The 23,221-nt window shown below is 41.2% G+C and overlaps 3 protein-coding genes and 1 pseudogene across 14 annotated transcripts in view; 1 reads left to right on the top strand and 3 right to left on the bottom strand.

Annotated features, from left to right (window-relative positions):
* Positions 1–6,919: 6,919 nt before the first annotated feature.
* LOC118385125 (bcl2-associated agonist of cell death-like) lies at positions 6,920–10,061 on the top strand. The gene is made up of 4 exons (XM_035772006.2): positions 6,920–7,321; positions 7,841–7,964; positions 8,126–8,352; positions 8,620–10,061. Exons 2-4 carry the CDS (start codon positions 7,850–7,852, stop codon positions 8,719–8,721), a joined length of 444 nt encoding a protein of 147 aa, XP_035627899.1. The 5' UTR covers positions 6,920–7,321; positions 7,841–7,849; the 3' UTR covers positions 8,722–10,061.
* A 54-nt stretch (positions 10,062–10,115) lies between these two features.
* Positions 10,116–12,624, bottom strand: LOC118385124 (uncharacterized oxidoreductase Mvan_2161-like). The gene is made up of 3 exons (XM_035772005.2): positions 11,866–12,624; positions 10,660–11,220; positions 10,116–10,483 (listed from the first exon to the last, which is right to left on the bottom strand). The coding sequence occupies exons 2-3, from the start codon at positions 11,185–11,187 to the stop codon at positions 10,142–10,144; spliced, it is 870 nt and encodes a 289-aa protein (XP_035627898.1). The 5' UTR covers positions 11,188–11,220; positions 11,866–12,624; the 3' UTR covers positions 10,116–10,141.
* Positions 12,625–13,646: 1,022 nt separating this feature from the next.
* On the bottom strand, positions 13,647–19,818 carry LOC118384836 (RNA-binding protein lark-like; annotated as a pseudogene).
* LOC118385123 (serine/threonine-protein kinase MARK2-like) overlaps positions 19,521–23,221 on the bottom strand; it is a 27,016-nt gene continuing 23,315 nt past the window's right edge. For 10 of the 12 annotated variants that reach the window (XM_035772001.2, XM_035772000.2, XM_035771992.2 and 7 more), the window contains 2 exons: positions 21,360–21,395; positions 19,521–20,985 (listed from right to left, as the gene is read on the bottom strand). In XM_035772001.2, coding sequence (XP_035627894.1) covers positions 20,550–20,985; positions 21,360–21,395 — 472 coding nt within the window. In that variant the 3' untranslated portion in view covers positions 19,521–20,549. The remainder of the gene's footprint in view (positions 20,986–21,359; positions 21,396–23,221) is intronic. The other 2 variants (XM_035771995.2, XM_035771997.2) reach the window with 1 other exon arrangement.

The following is a 23,221-nucleotide window of genomic DNA, read 5'->3' as shown; positions in this document are numbered from 1 at the left end:
CAACTGTTCAGGGAAGTCAGGAACCAATATACGCAGTCAGTCAGAAAAGCAAAAGGCCAGCTTTTTCAAGCAGAAATTTGTATCCTGTAGCTCTAACTCCCAAAAGTTTTGGGACACTGTAAAGTCCATGGAGAACAAGAGCACCTCTCAGCTGCCCACTGAACTGAGGCTAGGTAACACGGTCACCACCGATAAATCCATGATAATCGAAAATATCAATAAGCATTTCTCAGCGGCTGGCCATGCCTTCCTCCTGGCTACCCCAATCCCGGAGAACAGCTCCGCTCCCCCTGCAGCTACTCGCCCAAGCCTCCCCAGCTTCTCCTTCACCCAAATCCAGATAGCAAATGTTCTGAAAGAGCTGCAAAACCTGGACCCGTACAAATCAGCTGGGCTAAACAATCTGGACCCTCTCTTTCTAAAACTATCCGCCGCCATTGTTGCAACCCCTATTACCCAGCCTGTTCAACTTCTCTTTCGTATCGTCCGAGATCCCTAAAGATTGGAAAGCTGCCGCGGTCATCCCCCTCTTCAAAGGGGGTGACACCCTAGACCCAAACTGTTACAGACCTATACCCATCCTGCCCTGCCTATCTAAAGTCTTTGAAAGCAAAGTTAATAAACAGATCACTGACCATTTCGAATCCCACCGTACATTCTCCGCTGTGCAATCCGGTTTCCGAGCCGGTCACAGGTGCACTTCAGCCACGCTCAAGGTACTGAACGATATCATAACCGCCATCAATAAAAGACAGTACTGTGCAGCCGTCTTCATCGACCTGGCCAAGGCTTTCGACTCTTGTCAATCACTGTATTCTTATCGGCAGACTCAATAGCCTTGGTTTTTCTAATGACTGCATCGCCTGGTTCACCAACTACTTCGCAGAGTTCAGTGTGTCAAATTGGAGGGCATGTTGTCCGGACCTCTGTCAGTCTCTATGGGGGTACCACAGGATTCAATTCTCGGGCCGACTCTTTTCTCTGTATATATCAATGATGTCGCTCTTGCTGCGGGCGTTTCCCTGATCCACCTCTACGCAGACGACACCATTCTGCATACTTCTGGACCTTCCTTGGACACTGTGCTAACTAACCTCCAAACGAGCTTCAATGCCATACAACACTCCTTCCGTGGCCTCCAACTGCTCTTAAACGCTAGTAAAACCAAATGCATGCTTTTCAACCGTTCGCTGCCCGCACCCGCCTGTCCGACTAGCATCACCACCCTGGACGTTCCGACCTAGAATATGTGGACAACTATAAATACCTAGGTGTCTGGTTAGACTGTAAACTCTCCTTCTAGACTTATATTTAACAGCTCCAAACCAAAATCAAATCTAGAATCGGCTTTCCCATTTTGCAACAAAGCCTCCTTCACTCACACCGCCAAACTTACCCTAGTAAAACTGACTATCCTACCGATCCTCGACTTCGGCGATGTCATCTACAAAATAGCTTCCAATACTCTACTCAGCAAACTAGATGCAGTCTATCACAGTGCTATCTGTTTTGTTACCAAATCACCTTATACCATCCATCACTGCGACCTGTATGCTCTAGTCGGCTGGCCCTCGCTACATATTCGTCGCCAGACCCACTGGCTCCAAGTCATCTATAAGTCTATCTCAGTTCACTGGTCACGATAACAACACCCACCCGTAGCACACGTTCCAGCAGGTATATCTCACTGATCACCTCCAAAGCCAAAACCTCATTTGGTTGCCTTTCCTTCCAGTTCTCTGTTTCCAGTGACTGGAACGAATTGCAAAAAAACGTCTTTTTTTTTTTTTAAACAATCGTTGAAGTTGGAGACTTTTATTTCCCTCACCAACTTTAAACATCAGCTATCTGAGCAGCTAACCGATCGCTGCAGCTGTACATAGTCCATCTGTAAATAGCCCACCCAATCTACCTACCTCATCCCCATACTGTTTTTATCTACTTTTCTGCTCTTTTGCACACCAGTATCTCTTGTATCATGTGCTCATTTATCACTCCAGTGTTAATCTGCTAAATTGTAATTATTCGCTCCTATGGCCTATTTATTGCCTACCTACTCATGCCTTTTGCACACACTGTATATAGACATTATTTTTTTCTTACTGTGTCATTGACTTGTTTATTGTGTTATTGGCTTGTTTATTGTTTATTCCATGTGTAACTCTGTGTTGTTGTCTGTGTCACACTGCTTTGCTTTATCTTGGCCAGGTCGCAGTTGTAAATGAGAACTTGTTCTCAACTAGACTACCTGGTTAAATAAAGGTGACATTTAAAAAATTAAAAAGACAAGACTGCTGAACAATTAATCAACTGGCCACCCGTACTATTTACTTTGACACCCTCCCCCAACCTTTGTTTTTACACTGCTGCTACTCGCTGTTTATTATATATTCATAGTCACATTACCTGGACTAACCTGTACCCCCACACATTGACTCTGTACCGGTACCCCCTGTATATAGCCTCGTTATTGTTATGTAATTTTCTTGTGTTACTTTATTTTTTTTTTTTTAAACAATTGGACTTTAGTTTATTTAGTAAATATTGTAACTATATTTCTTGAAGTGCATTGTTGGTTAAGAGCTTTGTTGGTTAAGAGCATTTCACAGTAAGGTCTACCTGTTGTATTCATGGCATGTGACAAATACATTTTGATCTGATAACCAGCCTTTCAAACCACTTCATGGATTACAGATGTGAGTGCTACAGGGTGAGTGCTACACGGTGGTAGTCATTGATCTTGGGAACATGAATGATGGTGGTCATCTTAAAACATGGAGAATATAGACTGGGACACGGAGTTTGAAATTGACAGTGAATATGCCTGCAAACTGTTCTGTGCAAGCTCTAAGAACGCCCCCTGGAATACCGTTGGGCCCTGTGGACCTTGCGGGTGTTGATCTGATTAAAGACCTTACTCACATCGGCCTCTCACCCAATCCTCTGGGTCGGTGGTGGCCCTCTCATCCAGCTCAGAGTTACAGCCCCTACTGGAGATGTTTCAGACATTTTGAAGAGGGTTAAGTCATCCTGGACAGGGTAACTGATGAATTTTTTAAATAATTGGTTTTGGAGTAATGGGCTGCCCACAGACTGGCCTTGGTTACTTAATCAAACATCAAAAGACACTTTGTACCACAGAATTCTGGATGAGCTCCAGGCAGCAATGAGCCACAGCATACCTGGCCTCCACAATTCCCCCAGACAGCAGGGGCTCTGTTCCCTGCACAACCATGGTCTACTAAACAATGGATAAATTATGAATGTAATATAACGTAATCATGTTGCCTTTGTTTTTCCTTCTCACAGAAAGCACCATTAGCCTACTTGCTCGGAGCTACAGATCGAGCCACAGAGGCATCTACAGTAATGAAGCAATTCAGGTTATGTGCTCAGGGGCAGAGGAGCAATCCAATTTCCCAAGCCCCCGGCACAGCTAACATCGACTCAATTTAAACGTAGGATCACCCCATACTAATGTGCACAAAGGGTCCAGTAATCTGGTCTGTGTTCAGAAACAAAATCAGTCATTCAGGATGAGAAACAGCAGCAGTAAGATTTACTGTACAATAAGACTTAAATAAAGCATCCAAGCTCAAGAAAAGATAAAAAGAAAATCAGCCCTGAAGGACTGAGGATGACACCAGCAAACAGTGTGTGCGCGGGCACGTGCGTGTGTGTATTCATCCCTATTACTACTGACAATGGTGAGACCTTCAGCGAGCACCTAGGCACTTGGTTTATCTAACTATCCCATGAAACACATGGAATTGTCTCTCCAAATAATATTTGAATTTCTTCCCTATCGTTGCATGTTGCCTTGATATCTTGTCCTTCCAGGGATCATCTGGTAGAAGCTCTGATCTGAACAGAGACCAATAATGTGCTAGTTAAAGTAAAAACACCAGAATTCCACCAAGCCTACTACCTGGATTTCGAATAATGTTAGCTTAAATGACCCTCCCTTAACATTAATTAATATAAATTCACTTATAGAGATTGAAAAGGACGCACTAGGTCAACATATTTAATTACAATCATGGATTTTGATTGGACGTTTTAATCAAATTTTAATAGCATGCTACAGTCAAATAATTGAGATAACAGCTTTGCTGTATAAGAGTTTCCTGCCATCTAGTGGCCATAAAACAAAACTACAACTATAAAAATAAAACAATCCTAGCCAACAGGCTGCACGCCCTCACAGTCAGCCCAATTCTGATCTTTTTTCAAACTACTTGGTATTTTGACTAATCACAGATCTTTTCACATCAGACTTTTTTCAGAACTGATATAATTGGACAAAAGACAAATTATTGGGGGAATCAAGAATTGGGCTGTCTAAACGCAGCCTATGGTGGCTGTATGTATCTCAATTGCCTCCTTTTATTTTTATTTAACTAGGCGAGTCAGTTAAGAACAAATTCTTATTTACAATGACGGCCTACCCCGGTCAAACCCTCTCTTCGGGGCTCCCATATCACGGCCGGTTGTGATACAGCCTGGAATCAAACCGGGGTTTGTAGTGATGCCTCGAGCACTGAGATGCAGTGCCTTAGACCACTGCGCTACTCGGGAGCCCAAAATTTACTCATCTCCTTTCCTACATACCTTCTGATTTCAGAAGACTTGATGAATTACAGCGCCTTCAGAAAGTATTCACACCCCCTTGACTTTTTCCACATTTTGTTGTTTTACAACCTGAATTTTAAATGGATTAAATTGAGATGTCACTGGCCTACACACAATACATCATAATGTCAAAGTGGATTTGTTTTCTGACATTTTAACAAATTGAAAATGAAAAGCTGAATTGTCGAGTCAATACATATTTAATTCCTTTGTTAAGGTAATAAGTTCAAGAGTAAAACTTTGGTTTAACAAGTCACATAATAAGTCACATGGACTCACACTGTGTGCAATATTAGTTTTTATCGTGATTTTTAAATTATATGTAAGATCCCTCAGGCGAGCAGTGAATTTCTGTCACGACTTCCACCGAAGTCGGTCCCTCTCCTTGTTCGAGCGGCATTCGGCGGTCGACGTCAGCCTTCTAGCCATCGCCAATCCACTTTTCATTTTCCATTTGTTTTGTCTTTGTCTTACACACCTGCTTTAAATCCCCCAATTACTTGTTCATTATTTAACCCTCTGTTCCCCCATGTCTGGTTGTGAGTAATTGTTTGCATGTAGTACGGACCGTTAATGTGGGCTCTCTTTATTGTTTTGCATTCGTATATTGAGTAAAGTAAGTTTATTTACTCATATCTGCTGTCCTGCACCTGACTCCTCTACACCCGCTACACACAAACCACATTAAAAGTTAAAACACAAAGACCAGGGAGGTTTTCCAATGGCTCCCAAAGAATTGTTAGATCGGTAAAATTAGAAAAAAAGCTGATATTGAATATCCCTTTGAGCATGGTGAATGTATTAAGTACACTTTGGATGGTTTATTACTATCAATACACCAGGTCACTAAAAAGATACAGGTGTCCTTCCTAACTCAGTTGCTGGAGAGGAAGGAACCCATTCAGGGATTTCACCATGAGGCCAACAGTGACTTTAAAACAGTTAGCAGAAAACTATCACAGCCATTAAACTCTAAGGATGGATCAACAACATTGAAGTTACTCCACAATACTAACCTAATTGACAGAGTGAAAGGAAGGAAACCTGCACTGAATAAAATGTTTCCAAAACATGCATCCTGTTTACAAGGTACTGAAGTAAAACTGCAAAAAATGTGGCAAAGCAATTAATGTTTTGCCATGAATACAAAGTGTTAAAACAGAATGGAGCACAGGCAAAATCCTAGAGGAAAACCTGGTTCAGTCTGCTTTCCACCAGACACCGGGAGATTAATTCACCTTTCAGCAGGACAATATCCTAAAACACAATGCCAAATCTACACCAGAGTTACTTACCAAGAAGACAGTGAATGATCCTGATTGGCCAAGTAACAGTTTTGACTTAAATCTGCTTGAAAATATGTCAGGACTTGAAAATGATTGTCTAGCAATGATCAACAAGCATTTTGACATAACATTTTAAATAATAATGGCCAAATATTATACAATCTAGGTGTGCAAAGCTCATAGAGATTTACCCAGAAAGATTCACAGCTGTAATTGCTCCAAAGCTGATTCTGGGGTGTGAATACTTATGTAAATTAGATATTTCTATATTTCATTTTCAAAACATTTGCTAACATTTCTAAAACATGTGTTCACTTTGTCATTATGGGGTGTGTGTGAATGGTTGATAGAAAAAACAAATATTTAATTAATGTTGAATTCAGGCTGTAACAACAAAATGTGGAATAAATCAGGCGGTGTGGATAGTTTCTGAAGGCACCGTGTACATAATTGCTGTGGCGACATAAACAAAAAAAGCATAGGCTACCTCATGTTGATGTGATGTCCCTCATTACAGGTCTGTTATCATGGTACTGCTTCCAACAAATTAAAAATCATTAGGGGTGATATCTCAGATAAAGTACACATTATCTCAAATGAAAGTGTGACTAAATTACAGAAGAACAAATATACAGGGCATTGGCAAATTGCTCTACCTAATGTAATAGTGTGGTTATTTATGAGCTAATCTAAATGTCTGTCACTACACACCAATGAATCACTAACCTAATACTGACACTACCCAATATCAATAATAAGCTTTAGTCAATTGTGCGCGCGGGGATGGGCGAAACCGTAAACAAGTCACGAGACTGCACGAACCATTCGGCTTTCCATACTTTATACAACTGTTCCATACCCACTTATACAACTGTGTTCCATACCCGTTTCGCAACAGTGACGTTTTGACAAGATAGCCATTGAAAAAGCCCTAGCAGCGCGCGCTTATTGGCTTGTTCTGCTTGCTAGTGTCAGCCTATTGGGCGAAGAGGTGCTACTGTACAAGACGACGGAAGACAACAACAGCATTGGGTACTCGAGACCGCCTTCCATATGTCAAGACATTTCAGTAAGAATTTGATAAACTCGTCGATTGAATTTGAGTTTGTGAAGACAATCTTTAAGAACAGAATATGTGAGCTAACTACGAACGTTTACTTTGAACATTTGATCTTACAAGGCTCCCGGTGGCACACAAAGCAATAACGTTACTAGCTAGACCGTTACTGTTTCTATTTGGGTGTGCCACTTGCAATGAGAGGAAATCAACACCGACTGGGTTTTGGAGAAACAGAAATAGCATCACTTCCAAAGTCCAGTTTAACATTAACAGAAGAAGAAGAGGATAGCCAAAATAGAGTCAACCTATAACCACCCTCTTGCAAGTCGTCAGGACACCTTGGGTAAGTTCTAGCTGAATATATTGAAAATATTTAATTCCTACGAATAAATAAAATACATGTATAGTGATTTTACCAACAGCCTGCTGTGGTGAGAGTAACCTTCTCCTTACAGTAGATGGTTATGAGCCACACTATTCCTTACAGTAGATACATATGGTTATGAGCAACACTATGCTAGTAGTCTCTTGGCTAAGACTTGAGGAAAGACTGACTGCATCACTTCTTGTTTTTATAAGAAACATTAATGTGTTGGAAATTCCAAATAGTTTGCATAGTCAATTTACACACACACTTACCCCACCAGACATTTCACCAGGGTTCTTTTCAGGTCCAGAACAAATTCAAGGAAATGTACAGTATTACACAAAGCCATGAGTGCATGGAACTCCCTTCCATCTAATATAGCGCAAGTGAACTGCAAACCTGGTTTTAAAAAAAACAAATAAAACCATTGGTGTCAGCTAATGGGGATCTTAATTAATTAAAATAATTCACTGTGGATGGCCCATTTCTCTTCAGGTATTTACAATGGACCACATACATGATTGTGTGGATGAATGTGAGTCTGACCACTCAGGAACCACACACAACTCAGAATTTCAGCTCCATGTCTCAACTACAATGAGCAACAGACCAAGACCAGGTCAGAATCAAACTTGCATTTGCCCTCAAACCTATCATGCCTGGATATGGAATATCATGTGCAAATACATTCATACTCAGTTTGGATACATGTGTGAATCTCTTCAGGTATAAATACATCTAACCATGTCTTAATTCCCCCCTTCCCACTCACTGACACAGGTGAGCGAGTCCGGCTCTATTCAGAGTCCCAGGTGTGCTCCCAGGTTGGAAAAAGGGAAGACACAGAGTTTCAGGATGTGATGACTCCTACTGAGGATGGCGGGGGTGATGGGGCTTCATTCCGAGGCCGATCACAGTCTGCTCCTCCTGCACTGTGGGCTGCAAAGAAATATGGCTGCCAGCTGAGGAGGATGAGTGATGAATTTGACACCTGGCTCGACAAAGGGGTAAGATGTGGGCTGGCAGAGGAGTGTACAATTGAAAGATTGGGGACAAAGCAGACACTCATTCCCATTTTCTATGTACATGTATAGTAAATGTGTAATATGTGACTTTATCCTTAGCTATATGAATGGACTCCACAGGTCTAAGCATAGTTTATATACAGTAGGAAGATTATTTATCAGAGTATCACTAATTGACAGTGATTGCAGTAAAGGCTGCTTTACATAAAAATGTATAGAGTTGACCTTTCAATCCATTTCCCTACCCAGGAGCCCAAGAGAGGGATTAGCCCAGGAGGAGGCAAGCAGAAAGCCTCCCGAGGATGGTTCTCTTTCCTCTGGAGTCCAAAGGAGGCGGAAGGCAGGGAGTGAGAAACCAATACAGTACGCACCTCTTTCAGAGACCCAGCCAAGGCATAAAGGAGCTCATACACATTTCCATAATGACTGGACCACACCTGAAATATTCACATCTCATAGGCATACTTTTGCTTAAATTACAGTATGTCTTTGGAGAATATCACCAATTCAAATGTGACCTTTTTGTACAATCAAATCAAACGTTATGCAAAAATGCATTGCATATTGAAAATATGTTGCAATATTACCAAAAAGTTATTCAGTGCATAATAAATGCATTTTCGAAGAAATGCAGTCATTAAAAAGCGACAATCTCTTGTGCCAATTACATATTTATAAACATATTTGCAGAGAAATGTCAAATTGTTCTATGAAATGTTTCTACATTTGTAAGTATGAATTTCAAAGCGTAGGCTAATAACTAATGGTTTGAAATAAACAAAATGTAAATATACTTTTAATGATTCTTAAAATATGAAACCTGTGAAAGAACAACTGATCTGTGACGACAATAATTACAAGACGGGTATGATGTACAAAACGTTTTATTATACAGACCCCCCCCCACCTATGCTAGCCTATTAAATGCCTTTGTCTGCAAAAACTTTAGTGCATTCTAACTTGACATAGGCGCATGTAACTCCAGTGTGCGATAGAATGAGTTGATTTACGTAGACTTAGATGGACAGGCACATATTTCAAGTCAGGGTATTGCCAAAAACGCAAAAGTAGATGTTCAATTATCTTCATACATACTTAACTGATACACTAAGTTTATTTTGGTATTGTTCTTAAACTTAGATGCTTTACATTTCATTATCTTCTTTCATTTGCAATAGTCTTTAACTGATTCCGTATATTTTTTCAATTGTATAGTGTGTATGTATACCGGTATGTAAATATTTACAATCCAGGCCATATGCAGCCTTCTCAACTGCCTTATATGCAAATATTCGGAATACTGTTAAGCATTCAGTTGAAGAAATATGTGTGTATATGGCAATCTGATGCATAAACAATAGTAGGAGTCGTCCACTGCCATCAGTTAAAACTGATATTCTACTTGAAAATGTGTGTGGCTTAACATTTTTATATTTATCTTTTTCATAAAAAAACAACTGTATAACTATTTGTAAATATTTGTTATGTTACGTACCAGATTAAATGTTTGAACATTGTTAAAATGTCACTATTGTTTTTTGCATGTTTGTTGAAGTAATTCATATTAAGCATTTTAACATGCATTAGGATAGGTCTTTATTTAAACTAACCGATTGGCCTAACATTTGTTCAAGAATCAAGGAACTATGACTTAAACATAAATATGGTAAATTAAACGTTACATTTCATTATAGGTTTGTTTGTAGTTCAGAATTACATTTAACACATTGTTCTATGACTGAACAAGTATATTGTTGTGGGGCTCTCTCCTCTAGACCACACTAGTGGGATCTCTTTTGCAGAATCTTGTTCCACTGTCCATGTCAGACAGTCTCTCCATTCCCCCTTCATCCAGGTCAAAGTCAAACACCTGCCCATTTTCTCTCACCCTCTTGGGCCGTGCGGACCTGGGTAACACAGCCACACCCTGCTGAATGGCCCACCTCAAGAGCACCTGGGAGGGAGTTCTGCCATGCCCCTCCGCCATAGCAACAACTTCTGGTTCCAACAACAGGGCACCTTTCCCCAGAGATGAATACGCCTGGAAGCAGACTCCCGAGTCCCTGCAAATGACCCTCAGCTTCTTCTGTGTCAGTCTAGGATGGAACTCCACCTGCAGAATGGTAAAAAATATCTAATAAATGAGAGTTAAAATCCCAGGCCAGATACAAACAGCAGCTGTGCCCTTGGCTAAGCTAAATTCGAATAGATTTAAACTATGGTCTACTCGGTATGTGTCAAATTTGAAATATAAAACCACTTCAACAAATCATGAGGACATTAATGTACCTGCAGCACGGCAGGGCGCACCCTGCAGGTCTCCAGCAGCTCTATCAGGTGCCTTGGAGAGTAGTTTGAGACCCCAATTGCTCTGAGCATCCCATTGGCATAGAGCTCCTCCATGACAGTCCAGCTGTGGGCTCGATGCTGTGCATTCCTTTCATCTTCTGGTTCCAGACCCTCAGTTCCAGGCCAGTGGATGAGGTACAAGTCAATGTATCCCCCTAGCCCCAGCCTCTCCAGGCTACGAGCACAGCCCTCTCTGGCCTTCGAGCCCATGTCCGCTGGGGACAGCTTACTGATGAGAAAGATGTCTGCTCTGGTCAGGTTGTGTTTGGGCATCAGGTCCAACAGGGCATGGCCCAAGTCTGCTTCATTGCCGTACACCGCAGCAGTGTCAAAGGCACGATACCCTTCCCCGAGTGCAGCGTCAACACTCAGGTGCATTTGCTCACCTTGCAGCCTGTATGTTCCTAGGCCCAGGAGGGGCATCTGAGCCCCAGTATTCAGTCTAAAGGAGTGCAGGGGGGAAGACATCAACGCCAGATGGAAGGGCTGGGGAGTACTGGGCTGTAAAAAAAAAAATATATATGGACATTGTGGTTTAACCATTTGCCACACACAGACCTATACAATCATGCTACACACACACATCACAACTGCTACTACCAGACCCGTATGATTGCTCGCTAAATACTGCACAATTTAAAACACTTCCTCACAAATCCCCTTCCCAAAAATAAGTGTAAATATCAGACTATAAATTGTGCCTTCCTGTGTGATACTGATGCTAAAAATATTATATTGTACTGAGCATTTTACTTTGTCGTATACTTATCTTTGTTATTATTTCTTATTGCATTGTCGAGAAGAAACCTGCAAGCATTTCGTTGGACAGTATGTAACGTTATACTATGTGTATCCCGTACATACGACTAATAACTACAACTTGAAACTAGTGGAATAGTACTTCAAGACAACTCTACATTGCCAAGCTTTTAAATGTATTTTGTTGAGCAGAAGAGGGCTCAATTCATTTAACTGGCTGGGGTACCACAATATTCGCGCCATGATGGAACTGAATTTGACAGGAAATTGCCAGCTATTAGACCAAATTCAAACCATTTCAGTGACTGCAAAATACTATCATATTTCTGACATAGTGTCATGTTTTGCTTCTCATACGTTTACTTTCTTTAGAGACAGACAACTTACTTGAACGATGACCACGTGTTGTTATGTTTAGATGGTACGGTACACGAACACACGTAGTAGGTAGGATCTGAGCGAAGTTGGTTACGTCGGAAAGTATTTTATGGGTTCCCTACTTTCTTCGCGCACATCACCAGATGAACTGTGGACGCATTTTAATAGATCGTCTAAAGTGGCTTCCTTCCTCTTCGTCAACTACCTCTGTATAAAAATAACACACAGGCCATATGAATGACACTTTCACTATAGAGCAGATGATTTCTCTGCTACCGCATGGCAAGAGGTAATGGACCGCCAAGTCTAGGACCAAAAGGCTCCTCTCTACAGCTTCTACCCCCAAGCCATAAAACTGCTGAAAAATTTATACAATCGCCACCGGAATATTTACATTGACCCCCCCCACCCCATTGCTCCTACTCGTTGTTTATTATCTATGCAGTCGCTTCACCCCTACCTGCATGTGCAAATTACCTCAACTAACCTCTACACACTGTATATAGCCTCGTTATTGTTATTGTGTTATTTTTTAAAATATTTTTTTTACTTTAGTCTATTTGTTAAATATTGTCTTAACTCTTCTTGAACTGCACTGTTTAAGGGCTTGTAAGTAAGCATTTCACGGTAAGGTCTACACTTGTATTCGGTGCATGTGACAAATAGAGTTTGATTTGAATAAAGACAAGTCATACCCAACATTGGAAGTCAATAGACGTTGTCATGTTATTGCAGGTGACAATGCAATAAGTCAACTTTTGCTTAAAAATGGCAGCTGTTAAAATTAACTTCAATAATGCTAAATGGCTAATCATTTTCTTTAAATACTCACAAACCCTTAAATATGCCATCAGGAACAGTTCCCAGTGACATGCTGTAGACTGGAAGAGGCTGAATAGATGTTGAAATATGTAGGGGTGAAAAAAAAGTATAAAACAATCTTATTAACCTCCATGTGCTTGAAAAGGGTTAACATGGACCAAATCCTAATTACTGTCCATTGTCCTTTTTCCTCACTTATCAAGTAATTGAAGACCAGATGGGCAAGGACAGAGAAATGGGACATTTCAGACATCAGATTTAGCCATGGCATGAAATTCTCAAGAGATTTCCTTCCAAGCATCCAGTGAAATTACTGAAAATGTGCAACATTGTGGTACCATGGAATGTATTAGATTGGGGAAGTGCATCATGGAGAACTTGAAATGTCACACACCATCAAAAGCAATCAATACTTTGTCAAAGACCATGCTGAAGGCCCTGTGCATCCTTGCCTTCAATTTCAGTACCTTCAGTTTTACCTGCCAAGCTGTTACACAAGTTTTCACTTACCTTTTTCAGGTGGAGGAAAGTTTTCATAGGACAATTTGTAAAAGAGAAATTAAAAACGTTAGCAGTTAAAGGTTACAGTATGCCAGGCCCTATTTCTCTATTTGGAGAAAGGAAGTGTCAAACAAAAGGGAGAAGCCATGTCAGGTCTTACACAAAGGTGAGTTTAGTCTGTTTGGCCCCTTGTGGGTATAGTTTGTGGAGGTAGGTTATATGAAAGATCCTGTATACACCAGACACCTTACCTTTCGCCTGACATTTGACATCCAAACACCTCAACACCATTGACATTGTTCAGAGCTACTCACTTGACCACTGGCGAGGGTGCCTTTTTTTGTCTGTAGAGACTTTAAGTCATTTAGTTGTGGAAGGACACAAATCATTTACAGTCCGTGTAAAGATAGTCAACAAAAAAATGTATTAAATGAAAAATCGATGGGATCAGAGTGAGAGGTCGACATTTTATTTAAGCTGCTAAATGACAAAAGCGGCTGATCAAGACATTTCTTCATGTATTTCTTATCATAACAAGTCAACTTTGTCCAACGCTTCAACAACCATAATGATGAATTCGAAATAAGTAATTCAAAATAGCTCCTGGTTTGTTCCCATTCAAATGAACAGCATTTTAACATTAGCAAAATTCAGAGAAGCGTACAATCAGGAAAGTCTATAGGCGTAGATGTCTATTTTATTTTGGATTACATCCACGTCACGTTATACAAAAACAAAAAGGACTTGCAACGCAACAGAAAGCGAGTGATTAGTTCATATATGCATCATGTGAAATAGTAATACAAGCTGTGTGACTATGGTGGTGCAACGGTTTTTCGGGTGGTTATCTTTTTATTTAGTCGATGAACCGGTCATATCGGGTTTTGTTTCGAAGGCGATGCTTTATCCTATGATGCTGCGTTGAACGTGGCAAGGCCTTCAGAGGCGATGAGCTCGGTCAGCTGTTTTAGGCAGAGCCATCCACTCAATATAGGGTCTACTACACAAAACACAATTCCTATACTACACCAGAAAATCCTAAACTCCAAAATATAATATTAACAGACATTGAGACACTAGCCTTCCACCTCAAGTCTACAAATCTGTTAACAATCAAAAACACTCAATACAATTATTCATAGACTGCAGTGAAGGATGGCGTTTCTTCCATCATAAATAAACAAAAACTAGTCAAAATCAGTTTGACTAAGTAAGAATTATGAATGTACAGTGTTGTCCCTATTTCCCGTTTTCCTATATAATATACGATTACAACCAGCTTCAAAAAACCTCTGTGCACTCATATAGCAAATCTTCCCTTTAAAAAAAATAGCCATCTACCAAAACCATTGGAGTAATTCTCCTCAATGTAATCATCATTATCAAAGCCTAAGCCCAGAACATAGAGGAAGGAGGGGGCACAGAGTGGCCACCAACAAAATCTCACCGAGCACCACTTCGGGTAGTAGTCACTGTGTGGCGCTCGAGCGGGGAGGTAGTGAGGAGCTAGTGAGGAGCGTGGTGTGGGTGAAGTGGATAGTGATGAGGTGGGGTGGGGGAGGGTAGTCATCCCCTCTGCCATTTCTGGATTGATTGTTGCGGGAGATGGACACGAAGATCTATTGGCCCTCCAGTTTAGAGTGGTTTAACTGAGAAATGGCCCCATCGGCCTCATTTTCTCTCTGCATGTGCACAAAGGCCAAGTTCTTCACAATGTCACACTCTACCACCTTACCAAACGGCTGGAAGAGCGGTCTTATCAGCTGTGGTCCCCTCAGGGACATTCCTTACATAGATCTTTGTGGCATTGCGGACCTTCGTTGTGGCAAACCCCACTGTGATTCGCGCCCCATTGAGCTCATGGAGTTCCACTGCCTTCTGGGCTGCCTCATTCATGTGCACACAGCCATAGTTTTTCAGATTGTCACAGTCCAATAACGGGCTATACTTCTCAAATAGGGTACGCAGTTCTGGCTCTGTGGTCAGGGAGTTCACATTTCCAGCAAATATATTCACCCTTTTAGTATGGTAGCTAAAAAGACAGTATTGACTTAGCTGTTAAACATAAGGGGTGTTTCAAGTTTACAGGATACCCGGAGGACACTTCTTCAGCACTCAACCGGTCTAAAACAAAAAATAAATTAAGACATTAACACCTCATTGGAATCGTTAGAGTAAATGGGAATTCTGGGGTTCTCAGGCACAGTGTGGGCTTTTTGAAGTTACAGCTTGTTACAGCCAGGCTATTTAACGTTAACTGGCTAGTATATTTACTATTAGCTAACGTTAGTGACTGATAAGTTACAAAAAGACAGTAAATTGAAATATCTAGCGAGCTAGTTACATTCCACAAAATAGAAACACCTTAGTAGATGTAGCCTAGTTAGATAATGTTGTTAGTATATGTGGGGGTTAGCTAGCTACTAGTCACAACCAGCGAGATAGCTGCCAGCAGCAGGCTAGCTAGCAAGCTAAAATCGTCAGCTGCTAGCTGGCTGCCTTTTTGAGGTTGTAAGACAAGTTGCTTTCGTCTATTTCTGTACAAATGAACTTAAATATCACCGAGTAGGTTGGGTTGAGGAGGTATGTACTTTGATGGCTTCACCACAGCCCTACTTCCCACTGACAACAAATTACGATAGCCAGGCAGCAAGCTAGCGGCAGCTGGCACTAAAGCTGGCTGGATAACAAGGAAGGGCAATGTTTGTTGTGTACGGCTGCATATTTTATTTAACTAGGCAAGTCAGTTAACAACAAATTCTTATTTACGATGACGGCCAGACCCGGACGACGCTGGGCCAATTGTGCGACACCCTATGGGACTTTCAATCACGGCCAGATATGGAATATTGAAGTATAATTACAAGCATTTCATAAGTGTCAAAGGCTTTTTATTGACAATTACATGAAGTTGATGCAAAGAGTCAATATTTGCAGTGTTGACCCTTCTTTTTCAAGACCTCTGCAATCCCCCCTGGCATGCTGTCAATTAACTTCTGGGCCACATCCTAACTGATGGCAGCCCATTCTTGCATAATCAATGCTTAGAGTTTGTCAGAATTTGTGGGTTTTTGTTTGTCCATCCGCCTCTTGAGGATTGACCACAAGTTCTCAATGGGATTAAGGTCTGGGGAGATTCCTGGCCATGGACCCAAAATATCAATGTTTTGTTCCCCGAGCCACTTAGTTATCACTTTTGCCTGATGGCAAGGTGCTCCATCATGCTGGAAAAGGTATTGTTCGTCACCAAACTGTTCCTGGATGGTTGGGAGAATTTGCTCTCGGAGGATGTGTTGGTACCCTTCTTTATTCATGGCTGTGTTCTTAGGCAAAATTGTGAGTGAGCCCACTCCCTTGGCTGAGAGGCAACCCAACACATGAATTGTCTCAGGATGCTTTACTGTTGGCATGACACAGGACTGATGGTAGCGCTCACCTGGTCTTCTCCGGATAAGCTGTTTTCAAGATGCCCCAAACAATCGGAAACAGGATTCATCAGAGAAAATGACTTTCCCCCTGTCCTCAGCAGTCCAATCCCTGTACCTTTTGCAGAATATCAGTCTGTCCCTGATGTTTTTCCTGGAGAGAAGTGGCTTCTTTGCTGCCCTTCTTGACACCGGGCCATCCTCCAAAAGTCTTTGCCTTACTGTGCGTGCAGATGCACTGACACCTGCCTGCTGCCATTCCTGAGCAATATCTGTACTGGTGGTGCCCCGATCCCGCAGCTAAATCAACTTTAGGAGACAGTCCTGGAGTTTGCTGGACTTTCTTGGGCGCTCTGAAGCCTTCTTCACAACAACTGACCCGCTCTCCTTGAAGTTCTTGATGATCCGATAAATGGTCAATTTAGGTGCAATCTTACTGGCAGCAATATCCTTAACTGTGAAGCCCTTTTTGTGCAAAGCAATGATGACAGCACATGTTTCCTTGCAGGCAATCATGGTTGACAGAGGAAGAATAATGATTCAAAGCACTATCCTCCTTTTGAAGCTTCCAGTCTGTTATTTGAACTCAATCAGCATGACAGAGTGATCTCAAGCCTTGTCCTCGTCAACACTCACACCTGTGTTAATGAGAGAATCACTGACATGTCAACTGATCCTTTTGTGGCAGGTCTGAAATGCAGTGGAAATGATTTTTGGGGATTCAGTACATTTGCATATCAAAGAGGGACAATTAATTGCAATTCATCTGATCACTCTTCATAACATTCTGGAGTATATGCAAATTGCCATCATACAAACTGAGGCAGCAGACTGTGAAAATTAATATTTGTGTCATTCTCAGAACTTTTGGCCACGACTGTATAAATGATCAGCAGGCTTATGTGATGTGATTTTCTTCTATTTACTTGGAGCATGCACTTTCATATCAGTGCAGAAAAACAGTAGTGGAGGAGTGAAAGCCACATGTAGTGACTCCATAAGTTTCTCAATGTAAAGTTCTTCCTCTTATTTTTCAACAGCACTGTAAAATATTTTACAGGTATGAAAAAGCAATATGAAGAAGCCCCATCATTAGGCTAGCTTTCACCAGTCCTGGGGTGTTATTTCGTGAAGTTAAACGTTCTGAACTTTGCAGATGGAAATGTCAAAAATAGGATCTCTATACTGTAGCAAAAGATCTGCAATAAAGTGAAAATAATTAGTCTCACTCATAAACAAGTGCAATTGTTCAGTGCATTTTCTTCATTCGTCAGCAATATGTGGGCAAATTAAGCAGGCTGGAGTTCCTTCCCATCCATGACTTACAGTTTAAGTCGGAAGTTTACGTACACCTTAACCAAATACATTTAAACTCAGTTTTTCACAATTCCTGACATTTAATCCTAGTAAAAATTCCCTGTCTTCGATCAGTTAGGATGACCACTTTATTTAAAAAAATGTGAAATAATATTAGAGAGAATTATTTATTTCAGCTTTTTTTCTTTCATCACATTCCCAGTGGGTCAGAAGTTTACCTACACTCAATTAGTATTTGGTAGCATTGCCTTCAAATCAATGTTTCAGGTAGCCTTCCACAAGCTTCCCACAATAAGTTGGGTGAATTTTGTCCCATTCCTCCTGGCAAAGCTGGTGTAACCGAGTCAGGTCTGTAGGCCTCCTTGCTCGCACACGCTTTTTCAGTTCTGCCCACACATTTTCTATAGAATTGAGGTAAGGGCTTTGTGATGGCCACTCCAATACCTTGACTTTGTTGTCCTTAAGCCAGTTTGCCACAACTATGAAAGTATGCTTGGTGTCATTGTCCATTTGGAAGACCCATTTGCAACCAAGCTTTAACTTCCTGACTGATGTGTTGAGATGTTGCTTCAATATATCCACAAAATTGTCCTTCCTCATAATGCCATATATTTTGTGAAGTGCACTAGTCCCTCCTGCAGCAAAGCACCCCCACAACATGATGCTGCCACCCCCGTGCTTCACGGTTGGGATGGTGTTCTTCGGCTTGCAAGCCTCCCCCTTTTTTCTCCAAACATAATGATGGTCATTATGGCCAAACAGTTATTTTTGTTTCATCAGGCCAGAGGAGATTTCTCCAAAAAATATGATCTTTGTCCCCATGTGCAGTTGCAAACTGTAGCCTGGCTTTTTTAATGGTGGTTTTGGAGCAGTGGCTTCTTCCTTGCTGAGTGGCCTTTCAGGTCATGTTGATATAGGACTCGTTTTACTATGGATATAGATACTTTTGTACCCGCTTCACAAGGTCCTTCGCTGTTGTTCTGAGATTGATTTACACTTTTCTCACCAAAGTACGTTCATCTCTAGGAGACAGAACGCATCTCCTTCCTGAACGGTATGACGGCTGTGGTCCCATGGTGTTTATACTTGCGTACTATTGTTTGAACAGATGAACATGGTACCTTCAGGCGTTTGGAAATTGATCCCAAGGATGAACCAGACTTGTGGAGGTCTACCATTTTTTTTCTGAGGTCTTTGCCGATTTCCCCATGATGTCAAGCAAAGAGGCACTGAGGTTGAAGGTAGGCCTTGAAATACATTCACAGGAACCCCTCCAATTGACTCAAATGATGTCATTTAGCCTATCAGAAGCTTCTAAAGCCATAACATAATTTTCTGGAATTTTCCAAGCTGTTTAAAGGCACAGTCAACTTAGTGTATGTAAACTTATGACCCACTGGAATTGAGTGAAATAATCTATCTGTTAACAATTGTTGGAAAAATTACTTGTGTCATGCACAAAGTAGATGTCCTAACCGACTTGCCAAAACTAGTTTGTGCACAAGAAATGTGTGGAGTGGTTGAAAAATGATTTAATGTAAACTTCCGACTTCAACTGTATATAAAACAGATTAAACAACTGAAGAGCGCAAGCAAATAAATCATCCAACTTTGTTTATTCTTAATAACAATATTAATAATTATTTTCTCCAGAGAAAGGCAAGGGAACTCAGACATTCCAGTGCAGCACATTGAAACCAACCAGCAACTCTTAATTACATTACAATCCACCAATAATTATCAATTGGCCCTTAATTAGTTCATCAGATAAATTACTCCTGCTGTAGAAAAACAAAAACTAATTGAAGGGGCTTGGGGTAAAGGGTGGTGAAGGCTCGCAATCAGAGCAAAGAGGTAAATCCCCTCTGCACTTCCACTTTACCATCAAGTAAGACATTGTGCTGTGATGTAAAAATGGCTTTCTGAACCACCACACTGAAGCAGAAACCTTGTGCAGCCTTCATTAGCTGATCAGAATCAGAACATGATGTGAAATCCAATTTACATTGTAGTGAATATGCGTTGTACCTAAGATACATCCGTCTAATCATGTTGTACATTCAGAGTGTCAAACTGCAGGTCTCTTCATCTGTTCAAAACGGACAGCTGAAAGTAGGGGCAAGATGCAGTAACATGGTGTTTAGACCGTTTGTCCTTGGTGCAGGATAATGGAGAGAGAAGGGCCTGAGGGTTAGAGTTGGCTGAGTCCAGGGCTATTTTGGGCAACAAAAATATATATAATTAAACCCACAATCAGTTCATTGCTTTATAACTAATTTCCTTTCATATTTTCCATCAATGAATTCCTTTTGGAAAAAGAGGATTGTGAGGTTTAAGGTAGAAACAAAACTGTCTTCGAAGACAACAGAAAAGTCAGAGGGAAAGGATAGAAAACCCAAACGAAAAGAACACCCCCTCAAGAAAATTAACAATCCCCTTAAAAGGTCTATACACGCAACCTCCTCTAAACTCTTTGCACCCCCCCAACCCAAAAGTCTCTCCATGCTCCTTTGTCACCTTCAACTCAGTTCTGTGTCAAAGTTTAGCCTCTCTGCCTGCGTGCTCCAGTCTGTCTCCTTCCACCAGCCGACTCCTTGTTATCATCATCATCACTACTCATCCACAAGCTCAAAGTTTGAGCTCATTGGCAACCTTGGAAGCGATGTTCTTGAAGGCGATGGACGTGCCAGAAATGCGCTTAAAGCGAACCCCGTTGAGGGAGAGGCGGGGCAGCTTGCAAACCTCCATCTCCCACTGGACAAAGTCGTCACAGGCGGGATTCCCAGACACGCACAGCAGCATGTAGCGCTCCCGCAGCTCATACTCGCAGCTGTTCGAGTCCAAAACCTTCCGGATCTCCTTCATCATCTCATTGGGCTCCATGGAGGAGGTGGTCTTCATGCTCCAGGTGAAGCGCAGCGAGCGGGGCTTGTGGTCCTTGGAGGTCAGGCTTGAAGTCGGGGTGCTGGGTACCGTAGAGGTGGAGGACAGGAAGTCCTTGTTCTCGTCTCCTACAGAGCCCAGAGTGACCTTCTCCAGCTTCTCAGCGGTGGTCAGCATGGGTCTGAGTTTGCAAAGAAAGTAGGAAAGGACAGTAATATAATAAAAAGGAAGGAGCGAAACAGAATGGGGAGACAGACAAAACAGGAATCTTATGGGCTGGTTAACAATGCATTCAATCACAGGGGGAGCCAAAGAGCATGAACATAAAAAGCCTCACTTAGCTGCAGAATACATGTCTCCTGTTATTAAAATGTCAAAATTGAATGAGCTATATGATCACAATCATGCTATTCTTTACACCACCTTAATCAATGAATGTAATGATTATTTGATTTTTAAAAATAAAAAAAATGTATATATATATATAAAAATAATAATAATTTTAAAATCACTGAATCAACAGATTGATCAAATGTTCACTATTGTATTCCTCACCTGCTGGCCTCATCTCGACCCTCTCCCTCATACGGGCTCCGCAAAAAAAATTGGCACAAGTTTAGTCTCCCAAAATTCCAATTAGGCTATTACCAGGTTAGGATAAACACTACCAACTCCCATGGCAACCCCTGCACCTTCCACTTCCAGTTTCTATAGTATTTTTCTTAGAAACAAGATAGATTTACTTCATGTGAGCACCACTACATTTGGGGGGGTACTAGGTACCTCTACAAATTCAAATGTGTTTTTGGTCACCCCCCCACCGCAAAGTGGACACACATTCCATGGAAACGGTTGTTTTTTTGTTTAGCATACAACTGGAATGAAAGGTCAGAGATCACATCTTTGTTATGTTAATACATCCCATCACCACCATATAATAACTCTCTTCTCAAACTCCCACAGCAGGGCATCAAAAACAACTAAATCTGTCAGATGCATATGCAGGCATCCTGCAGACCTGTTCTCAGTTTCTCAAGGTGCCCAACATCCTTAAGTCTGCAACCACAACAATAAGACTTAAAAATACATGCACCCCTTGATGCACATTTTTGTAAACGTCAAAACATTCAATCTTCACTTATTTTCTGATTGAATGGACATCTTGGTCGCTGAGAATATCATATTAGAGCCAAGAAATACACGTCTCTAATGACTCTGCAGTCAACAAATCTAAAAATACAAAGTATTAGCGGATAAGCCATGGTTAAAAAAAAATATGAAAAAGAAATTGCAGAACGTTGCTGAAAATAAGGTTGTTAAGCACAAACTGCAGTGCAGCCTGGACCGTGGTCTGGTATCAGACTAGAGAAAGAAAGGCAGGAGATATCCCCCAAAAAATATGACAGCGATGCTACATTGCCAACAAACACTTCACTGCCCCCCCTCTTCCACAAGGCTTGGGCAGTATACCACAGACCGGGGTGTTTAGAAATAGCCACAGGATGGTTTTTCAATACCATTGAAAATATTTTTAAAAATTAAAAAATTAAAAATGTCTATCCTGCAAATAGTTCAGGACTGAGACCAAGGCACTATTATTAGTCACAAGCAAGTCTCAAGGTCCAGGTCTCAAGTCGAGTCCCAAGTAGAATGGGTTGAGTCAAGTCCAAGTCGTGAGTTGAACAAAATATATATAAACACACAGGCAATAACTTGTCTATTAAGGCTACAACACATTGTGATTATGTAATAATCTATTTTAACAAAAAAATCCACATGCAAGCTTCATAAGTAAATTATCAAAATGAAATGCTAGGGCGGGCCACCAAAGCATTTTTTTTTTTCAGGTTACCAAAATGTATCTTCGGGATGGAAAAAGCAAGTGTAAACGTAAACTAAAATCAGAAAACATTTTTGAAAAGATTAATGGACCTAAATCTTAAATATAATATAAATATAATCTTTGAGAACTAACGATCCCCAAAATAAAAGCTAGACAGTTGGGAAGAATTGAAAATTCCCAAAACATTGAATTTAGTAATATAGATTATTATGTTTGTGCAAAATAACAGCATTAGCCATGTCAAAATGCATAGAATTGCAGGAAAAAAAGCTTTAAAACGGCTACTTTTTCTCAGCTCCAAGGGAGAAGATGTAGAATTGGAGGATATGTCCTTATAAAATAGCTCTACAACACCAAGATGGGGGGGCCATTAAAAATGTGGCCCTGCCGACGGTCAGACCGCGCCCCCCTGCCACACCCAGTCACCCCCTAAGCCCCTTTTTCATCCAGAAAAAAACCCTGCTATGACTCCATGCTTTGGCATATGACACGGAGTGGAATGTTAGCTGGGCAGCACGGCCACAGGCTGGGCAGCACGGCCACAGGCTGGGCAGCACGGCCACAGGCTGGGCAG

This window comes from Oncorhynchus keta, chromosome 6, assembly GCF_023373465.1.
Source record: "Oncorhynchus keta strain PuntledgeMale-10-30-2019 chromosome 6, Oket_V2, whole genome shotgun sequence".
Taxonomy (NCBI): Eukaryota; Metazoa; Chordata; class Actinopteri; order Salmoniformes; family Salmonidae; genus Oncorhynchus; species Oncorhynchus keta.
This window is presented reverse-complemented; position numbering and strand designations above follow the sequence as displayed.

What these genes read in the sequence shown, in the direction of transcription:
- LOC118385124 (XM_035772005.2), bottom strand. Translation starts at nt 11,187, where the DNA reads ATGTCTTCCCCCCTGCACTCCTTTAGACTGAATACTGGGGCTCAGATG. An exon ending in TGCGCCCTGCCGTGCTGCAG is followed by an intron (nt 10,484 to 10,659) that starts GTACATTAATGT and finishes ACCATTCTGCAG; the next exon opens with GTGGAGTTCCATCCTAGACT.
- LOC118385125 (XM_035772006.2), top strand. Translation starts at nt 7,850, where the DNA reads ATGGACCACATACATGATTGTGTGGATGAATGTGAGTCTGACCACTCA. An exon ending in GAGCAACAGACCAAGACCAG is followed by an intron (nt 7,965 to 8,125) that starts GTCAGAATCAAA and finishes TCACTGACACAG; the next exon opens with GTGAGCGAGTCCGGCTCTAT. An exon ending in ACACCTGGCTCGACAAAGGG is followed by an intron (nt 8,353 to 8,619) that starts GTAAGATGTGGG and finishes TTCCCTACCCAG; the next exon opens with GAGCCCAAGAGAGGGATTAG.